General features: G+C 31.4%; 1 protein-coding gene across 1 annotated transcript in view; it reads left to right on the forward strand.

Moving 5' to 3' along the window:
- LOC106458536 (huntingtin-like) overlaps positions 1 to 10,274 on the forward strand; it is a 269,635-nt gene that overhangs the window by 116,362 nt on the left and 142,999 nt on the right. Inside the window, exons 25-26 of the mRNA XM_022384781.1 lie at positions 8,854 to 9,023; positions 9,896 to 10,044. Coding sequence (XP_022240489.1) covers positions 8,854 to 9,023; positions 9,896 to 10,044 — 319 coding nt within the window. The remainder of the gene's footprint in view (positions 1 to 8,853; positions 9,024 to 9,895; positions 10,045 to 10,274) is intronic.

Below are 10,274 nucleotides of genomic sequence, written 5' to 3' on the forward strand. Positions count from 1 at the left end.
TTTAAAAGTAAATGTTAAAAAAACACAGTTAAACATCGATTTTTGAGTGTCACGTGTTATGTTCTAATGTAAAACTGATTCAAATTAGTTATTTGTGATGTCAAAATACTAAATCTATAATTTCGTACGAATTAGGAACTCAGATTACCCATATTGACAAGCTAGAATACAAAATAAGAACCTTGTATCTTTTCTATTTGCTGAGATATCACTCATGTACTAAATCAAACACAGTGGCCCAGCTCACCTCTTTCCATTTTTGGAAACGGCCCCTTATATACACTTACTTCAATATGTGACATGTAAAAATCAATCGAAAGCTCAGAATGCCCGCCTAGTGGCTTTCTCAGCCTTTTTCATGTGTTAGGATGCCATCTTGTTCTTTCGTTTCAAGATTTAAAGGAGGTAGGTTGTGTCTTTAGTGCGCTCGAAATTTCATATTTTTTTGGACCCAAATACAGCTTAGTTATTAAGCTTCATAAATTATAGAGGAATTTTTTGGTATCAATACAGTAATTTATGATTTTTTGGTTATTCAACTGTATATATATAAAACCTAAAAAAATTATTTTGTTTCATATCCTTCATGGGCGAAATTTTAAAAGGCTTAGCAATTTATGTGAAGCAGCAACCAAGTACAAAGATCATAACTAGAAGAGATAATTGTTTGCTTTACTTCTTTATTTACTGTTCTATGTTTGAATAAAATAAGTTTAAGAACTTATTTCTAAATAGTAATTATCTATATACATACATAATGTATAATAATGGAAATGTGACTGCATTTTGCAAAATACTAGTCTACTAAAACACAGCCAAGACGTCACTTTGTAAAGACTAAAGGTCAGTTTTATATTATTGGATATGGTAACATGAGAGCACATGTGCTGCATCATTGTAACTTCTGTATTGTTAGCCAGGCACAGCTGAAAGGTCAATATAATAAAATTGTAAATATATATATAAATGTATAATGTTATGAGATTTGAGCTGTTTAGTCTAAACATTTATGTTTTTGTGTTATAATTTGCTGTCATTCTAGAACGAAAGAGAAATAATTTATATATATTTCCTAATTGTTTATGGTGGTTACAAGATTGGTCAAATCTACTGAACCCGTAGAGATTTGTTAGTGAAAATAACAGATAACATCTAACGTTTTTTTCTTAAGAAACATTTGATAATTATCTGGAGGTTATAAAGATTTTGCATGTGAAATTTGAAAATGAAATCTTAAAATGACAATTACTTTGCATGTTGGAAAGCAAATAAATAGTAATTAATAATTTCTTTAAAGCTTATAAAAAAAATTTATTTTAAACCAAATTCTTTTTTAGATTTACCTTCTGTATGCTATTCCTAAACTGCATAGATCCCTGATTACATTTAGATTTATTTTGAAAACAATTATTAGATAACTAGACATTTCATTAAATAAATTACATAATATTTTATTTGATAAAATTGAAAATATTAATAAAAATAAGAAGAAACACTCGTTTTGGATAGTAAAAACTAATCAATCTATTTTAGAATACTTAGATAACGGTGAACAAGTAAAAAATATTAAAACATTTGATTTTACCACTCTTTATACGACAATTCCACTGAAAGATTTAATCTCAGTTATGAATTCATTAATAGAGCAATACTGTAAACCTTTCATAGTATTAGAAAAAAGAAATTTTACCTCTAAAATAATAAAAGATATATTAAGTTTAAACAAGTAATAGGAGTTCCAGTGAGAGTTAACTGTTCTACTTTTATAGCAAATTTGTATCTTTATTTACCGATACATTACGTTATCTTTTATCACAGATATAGCTATTTTCGTTTAGTGCTGCCCTCTATATGCAAAAATGTTTTTGCATGCCTCAAGCCTTGAGCTCCCACATACCTCATGATCAACATGGTTCAACTGTCTCGCATGTAAATCAACATGCAACAACCCTCCACCAGTAGGAATGCAACACACCCTTCTGATGCATGTGAATCCATCTATTCAATTCTACCAAACTCTCTTTTCATCCGGCAGTTCTATCATCAAGACGTTTTTCATTTGTGCTCTCTTATCACTTTTTTAAATTTTATTTCATATGAAGTGGAAATATTTTTCTATTTTTTTTCTCCTACTTCACTTTAACAGTTTAAGTGATCACTTACTTTTATTGTTTTTCACATTTATTTTTGTTTTCACAAAGTTTTTATTTCCTTATTTGAAAGGGATGTCATACACTTCCAGCACAATTATACAGGCTTCGGGTGGCAATACTCAACTGAGGAATTGTCAGCTTTAGTACATTGGGAGATTGATCATTATAAGATTTGACCTTTGTCAGGCCTCGAGTTTGGGGGCCCATGAATTTTGAATATAATATGTCGATTTTGGACAGAGAAGCTGTTATACTATTTTAGTTTTTGAATATTTCTGGTTTTAATATTATTTGTAGTTATTTGGGGTCAATAACATAAGTTTTAGTTTGATTTGTAAATACTTATTGATAGGGTTTTCAATTAGAGCATAGTGATATCCTTTGTACTACAACATTAGATTAGGCTTAAACAAGTGTCTTTGTTATTGTAGGCTTACCTGTCATTCATTTTACTGGTAAACTGTAAATTAGGTTACTTATATTGTTTTCTTCAATAAATATCTTCTAATACATTTTTTATTCTTGATACAGACATACTTAATGTTACAATATAAAGACTCTTTTTCATAATTATTTATATTTTCTACTTCTTACAATTGATTTTGTTTGTGAGGATCCCTAGGGCCGAGGGCCGCCCAACTTTCTCCCACTATTGCTCGCCGTCCTCCTAAAACTGCCAAACTTGTTTGGTATGATGTTGAATATGTTCGTTTTTCCCCACCTGATTATGACTTGCTTTCCCAGGTCTGTACTGTGGAGTTTGCTAAGCCTACCTCAGCCCCTTTGGGACATGTTTCACAGCATTTTTTCCCCTCCTTCTCCAGACATTATGGTTCATGCTGGGCATTTTTGTCTCTCTTTTGAGAGAGGGTGCTTGCACTCCACAGGCTTTGGTTCATTTTACCTTACCATCAGGTGCATTGTTTTGTTTTCTTTATTCTCTGCACTTAGAATCTCTGTTGCCTCTATGGAAGGCAAACCCTGTTAGTTCTATCCTTTTATCCTTTACCCAATTTTCCAGCCTTTCTTTCCTTATCAATTCTCCTACATGAATTATCTGCCATACACCTCCTTTTTAAAGTATTCCACCTATTTCTTGGGAATTTTCATGAGAAACCTTCCCCCCTCCTTACCTCCATGTTGGGGCAAGTGCCATCTTTGACTCTTTCCCTACACACATAGCTTCTTTGCTTTTGAGATCTTCTGGGGTAGGACACTGGGTTGTATCAAGTTCATTTACTGTTCACTTCTTCTCGAGACTTACAGCCGACTTTTTTCCTCCACCAGTCCTTTTTTGGGCAGTGGGGGATTACTCCTTTGACTTTAGCATCAAGTTGGGTATCTGTGATTTAAAATTTCTTGTTTGGTTGCTCATTTTTCTCCTTCTGAGTCAATGCATTTTTTATTCATGTTCCATGTCCAGAACCTTGTCGTTTACCTGTCCTATCTCTAAGGGTTCCTCCATTAGTCGTGTATTCTCGATGTATAGTTCTGTGATTGATCTGTCCCACTTCAATCACTATTTGGTTCCTTCTTCTTTTACTATGTTGTCATTTAACACACTCTGGTGGGCCTTTTCTCCAGGACTGAGGATGCCCAAGAGAGACATTTCATAATATTGTTCCCAATTTCCTATTTTTCATCCCTCGTGATGCTGTCTTAGGTTTTGTTTCACCACAGGTTTGGGTACCAGTTTCGCATCTTATAATTTGACCTTGTTTTGGCTCTGTAAGTTTTTTGTCAAGTGGTCAGAGATTTACCTGACTTTAGCATGATGGGAGATTGTACCTACACCACAACGTAGTTGTTGGGCTTCTGTTAGCTCAATCAAAACTAGAATTTTCACAAAATACTCATCTGCTTCTTATATATAAAAGCACCTTAAAAAGAAAAGATTTTGTTATTTTCTCTAATACAATCTAATCTTATTATAACAAAAGGAAAATGAATTTGAAATGTGTGTGTGTGTGTGTATACATGTACAAAATGATTTTAATGTTGGTATGCCAAGATCAAAGATCAGTTTTTGTAGTTAGCCTCATTTTAGTAGGAACTGACAATAGATGTGAAAGGGTTGAAAACAGTGTGGATAATTTGATTGTAATTTAGAGTAATTTTGCAATTGCATGTCAATTTTAATGTTGTATAAGTAGTTGTTTCAATGACTAGTGGATGACAAGGTAATGAGAACAGTTTGTTATATGCAAAGAACATGTTAAAACACAACATTAGTTATAACAATTTATAAAATAATTGTACAAAGTACATCACTTTAGAAATAGCTGGGTTTTTTTTGGGTGATTAAGCAATATCCTTGAAGGAATCTTTGTTACAATCTAAATGTTCAGGTTTATGCCAACCAATATCAGCCTGGCTAATGAAACAGATGTTCAGTTAAGGGTTAAAATAGTGAATGCTCATCAGAAACCTGTATTGTTGATGCTTTCAGGAGAAAGCAATTATTTCTCTTTAAGTTATTATTGAGGGCACATTTTTCTCATCCACTCTGTCCTTTTAATCTTGTCATACAATCTCTTAGATTATTTAGCAGTGTTTTTTCTGTTTCTACCCTTTGTCCATTTTCCATGAATCCTTCTTTCTAGGACATCTTTCATCAAACTCTTTTTGAGCAATATGTCTTATCTGTATCTCTTTATCTTTTCTATAGTTTCACTATAAAGGTCTTATTTTCTTCAATGATCTTGAGCACCACCTCATTATTTATCTCTTCATTCCAGCTAATTTTTGTTTCCCATTCTTTACCAAACTCACATCTCTCTTATTACATTCCCACATTAAAGTTGATCTTTTGGCTCATCTAAGCAGAATGTATATTGTAACTTTCTGTACTTGATAATTATAAAGAAAGATGTTACGTTTTAATGCTATGCCCAGAAGGAATTCACATGCTATGTTTATAGCTAGTGTGGATTATAGAGTTAGTGTAGTATCAAAAAGAAACCTTATTAAGTCTACGATCTTAAATCACATTGTCCATGTTATTAGTTCTTTTGTTGTTTTTCTGTATTTGTAATAAATGTATAACTAGTGTTTTCCATTCTTCTTGAAAGAATGCATTAAAATCTATCAGTTTCTAAAATTTTAACACTTGTATGCATCTAGTCCAGATATTCTAAATTAGATTTATTATTGTGTTCAGAATTCATGAAAACTTTACCATCAACAAAACAATATTACTTAAAAATTTAGAGCTTAATTTGTTTAGATTTATTTAATAAACATACTTTGGTGAATTGTGCTTGAATATGTGTACATGCAACAGATGTGTTCATATCATGGTGAAAGAAGCTTATCATCCTTGGTGTAAAAAAGAAATTATCACTAATCATAGCAAGGCTACGAACGAGAAGAGATTGTTTATTTCTGACTATTTTCTAAAGGGCTGTGTTTTAATTTTTCATAGTAACATGCGTGTTTGCTATGTAGGATGTCATACTCAGCCCTGGTTACCACTACATATTATAAGGGCCTGGTCAGTTCACCTGTATAAAATAAGATAGGCAAGGTGACTCATACAAATGAACAGTCCTTAGGATGCAATTAACTTTATACAAGAAAAATTGATTGGCTGATGTATTTCAACAGGTAAATCATCCAGAATGCTCAAATACTGTTTCTTGAGCAAGTGAATTTGTGGTTCAAATGCTGTGTTAACACAGAAGTTAGTTCTGGCAGACTAAAATAACAAAACTAATAACGTGTTCTTCAAAATTATGATACTATGTCTAAAACTACTTCTTTACCATACTACAAATTGTTTGACCATATAAGACTAGATATACATAATAAATAAATCTTACTAGTCAAGCTAAGTAAGGTCAAATAGCTGTTGCAAATTATTCTCACTTAACAGACTTTTTAATAAACTTATTAAAACATTCACATCATTAAAACAGATCACTTAATACCATTTTATTTTTGAAAAAAAATGTAATAAGCTTATTATTTTGACATTTTTATTTATTTCATAACTTTAACATTTTCAAAATCAGGGTAAATAATACAAACATTTTTAACTTCATTTAAAGGTTCTGAACTTTTTATGAAACTTGGAATGAATTGTTAAGTAAAGAATATTTGTTTCTGAATCTGTATGGATAATTTAAGAGTTAATTTTGAGAAATTTTCAAGTGATCCAAGATATTGGATTAATTCAATGTTATCAGCTGCTGACCCAATGACTTGATCAAGTTAATTCCAGGCTTGCAGACTCATTGTAACTTTATATTATTTTTTTTTGTAGCAGGGTTTGAATTTGTGAGTCCAAGAGTCATAGCTCAGGACACACACTCACAAATTTATGATAGTCTGAAGTCCAAAAAAAACTCTTTTAAAGTTTAGAAAAATATTTGCTGTCACCATCAATATTTGTAATGTTTTGACCTACTTTATGTTTTCCAAGACCATCAATATAATAAAGTAAGATGCACCATAATGTAATAACAGCTGACTCATTCAGTTTTCTCTCTCTCCTTTTTTTTTGTATTATTCTGAGCCGTTTAGCAATGCTTGCAGTGGCATTGCTAGTTACTGGCACATGGGGCTCACACCCGGATTCTATTTGACAGTACCCCAAATCTCCAGTTGGTATATTGAAAAATCAGAATAGAAAACCATGATCGATATCATACTGAAACACTGAAAATTCCCAAGCCCTGAATCTTTTAAGTACCTAGTGATGCCTCTGCATGCTTGTATGGTCATTGCCGTAATGCATTTAGCATGATATTAAGTCTTTTAGTGTAGAATGTCTGAGCTAATGAAGCGGATAATGCAATGCATATTCTAAGACTGATAATATTTTAAGTCACCAAACTTGACATGCTATTTATATCAGTTATTTATGAGATATCAGTTCTAATGATGTAGATGCCTTAGCTGGTGAAACATGATGTTTTAGTAGGCAACATTTAGATTATTACATCACGGTATGACTGATAATACTGAGAAATGTTGGTTCTGGACTTAATCTGACCTGGATGTCAGTTGTACATAAATGAAATAACTAAACACAGTATGAAGCTAGCAAGAATTGATTGCTAAAATTTCTTTTATTGGAACTCATATTCTGAAATAGAAAATGTATATAATTTTGTTAAATTGATTATATGTTGTATGATATTAATGTCAATAGAACTGAATAAAACAAACTATTCATGATGGGAAAACCAAACTTTCTTAATATCCTTGTATTTTTATATCTTGTAATGAGGCTTATTTATAACATTTATAAAAAATTTTTGCCGTATCTGAAAATGTTTTTATTTTTGCTTAACAGTTGTTGATAATATATAAGTTTTGTAAATTAATAGAATGCTAATAAAAAGTACTAATATTTTGAAGGTTCCTGAATATAAAGAAATCAGGAGTTTGATGGACTTAAATATGGTTTGCACAGTTTCTGGGATTCCTGGAAGCTCCCAAGCCAATTTTATACCTATAAATCCCTGTAAATGCATGAAAAATGACATTTTTGAAAATTATTCCTTGAAACTCTTGGAAGTTATAATAAAAAGTAAATTGAAAAATTAATTCAAATATAAAATGTATGTATCCTTCAGATTTGTACGAGTCCATTAATCTATAGTTGGGGAGATTAAAAAGTTGACAAGCAGATCCAGTTGCATATGCTCATCTTCTGTCATTTGTATCACAAATGGTGCTCTCCATATTAATCATAAAATGCCTGTTTTTTAATGAACAATGATTATGCAAAGTGGAGTATACTAATTTGCCATATGAAAAACATCAAGATCTTAATATGCCATAAAAATGAACATGAAAGATTTTTTCACAGTTAATGGTGAAAAGGTCATGGAGCTTCAACTGTTATGTTGAGGAAAGGTTAACGAAAGTCTGCCAGTGATGATGATCTTAAGCTTCGTATATTGTATCAACATTTGCTAGAACAACTTCATGTACATTCATGGGCTGTGCAGTACCAGAGAATATATTAGATCATTCTGAAATAAGCTGAGAGCCTTAACTCATCTAAATATCTACAGATATTCATGGATGACTCACATGTAAATTGAAAATTTCAATTTTTGATTCAACAGAAATTAAAAGATACCTTGTCTGGTACTGTAGTTAGTGTTGGCTTACACAAAAAAATCAGAAGTATCTGGCTGGGCAGTACTGAAACTTCTTGCAATAATATTTCATGTTTAAAGTTGCTCCAGCACAAAGAAAAGACTTATTCAAGACAAAAGGACCTAAACTTTACCTTATGAAATTTTGTAGCTTGAAAATATTGCTATAGCAATGTTTTCAAGCCCTGCAATAAAGGTATTGCCTCATATAATTATACATCTTATGATTTTGTGAAAACATACAGAAGTAATGCTTTATTTCTGACCAAGATCTCTTGTTTCCTTTTTGTGGGCCAAAGAAGTGGCATGACTTCTTAAGGTACACCAGACAGACATGTGCTGTGTTTTCTCTTTGATGACCTATTCATAATGCCAAATAATATCCAGAAATAGTTTATTAAGGCAGATTTCTTAAAGAAGTTCACTTCTGCTTACAGTGAGTTAATTATATTACATCAAAATAAATATAAAAATTCTGTATGGTTATTTTAGTCATTTTATGATATATTGAAAACTTTCTACAGAAAAACTTAAGGATATTCCACTTCAACTTTATGTGTTTGGTAAAAGTTCCATATTTTCTTTAGGCTCTTAAACAGTACACTTTGACTAGCACAGTAGACCTTCAGTGCCAAGTATTAGATCTGTTGGCTCAGCTTGTACAACTACGGGTCAACTATTGCTTATTAGATTCTGATCAGATCTTCATCAACTTCATTATAAAACAATTTGAATTCATTGAAGAGGGACAGATAGTGTAAGTATATTTTTATCTTCTTTATTTGAACTAGTATATACTTTGAAAAATTGTTTGGCATTTGTAATGTTTTGGAATTTATTTCTCATACCTCTCTTTAAAGGAGGGAAATTGTGATATGTGATTTAAAGGTGTTTGCAGCATTGGAATATATTTTTTTATTTGTGTGACTTAATAAGAGGCTAAATATTTGTGAAGGTTTGGTTTGTGCAAAGCAGCATTAATTGGAAACATGCTTTTGTACCTAAATTACATGATCCTCACAGACTGAATTTTTTATAGTGTAAGATACATAAATTTTGTTGATGTCATAATATACTTGTGTCATTTGCTTAATCCATTCAGTGCAGCTGGGACATATATTTCCCAATGCAGTGGAAAATATCACAGCTGCAGTGAAAGGGTTAAAAGAAGTATATGTAAGCCATTGAAATTTTATAACATGCAAATATTGTACTTTTTAATTATATTTTTCAGAGCTATTGTTTCACACACTTTTCCCCAAAAATTGTAAAACTTCATTAGTATATTTTTCAAGTAATACTATATGAGGATTCACAATAATCCTCCTGAATATGCATGGATTGTGTTTTGTTAACACTTCTTTTCCAAATGTAACGAAATAGTTGCAACACTCACGTGATTGTATGTGCTTCATATACATAGTTGTAGTAATATATCTTTTCTGTTTTTAATTACTTTTGCTATGAGAAAAACTACAACTGTAATAGGATGTATTATTTTTTAATATGTATTAGTTTCCAGTATTGATGTATGATAGGGAATGATTATATGTATTATTATGTGGTAGGAATTTGTTATATAATACAGTAGAGTAGCTTTTTATGATTTGTTCCATTTTTGTTTTCCAGAAACGCGGATGTCTTAATCCCTCGAATTTTCTACTTTTTGGTATTGCTATCTTATGAGAGATATCATTCCAAGTCAATCATAACTGTACCAAAGATCATTCAGCTGTGTGATGGACTGATGGCCAGTGGCCAGCCTCCTGATAAATATGGTGGGTAGGCATATTATTTGTGACAATTTGAAAATTCTATATGAGGATTTTTCTTCTAGATATTTGCAGTTGTATACGTGCATTGTTTAGAAAAAATTAAGAAATATTGTACACTTTACTATATCTATTAAAATTGTTCATCCTAGTGTTTTAGTCGTTTAACTTTGAGACCCAGATCTGTCAGCTCAAGACACCTGTTACATTCTCCGTCACACCAAACATGCTCAACC

This window comes from Limulus polyphemus, unplaced genomic scaffold (genome assembly GCF_000517525.1).
Source record: "Limulus polyphemus unplaced genomic scaffold, Limulus_polyphemus-2.1.2 Scaffold482, whole genome shotgun sequence".
NCBI classification, from domain to species: domain Eukaryota; kingdom Metazoa; phylum Arthropoda; class Merostomata; order Xiphosura; family Limulidae; genus Limulus; species Limulus polyphemus.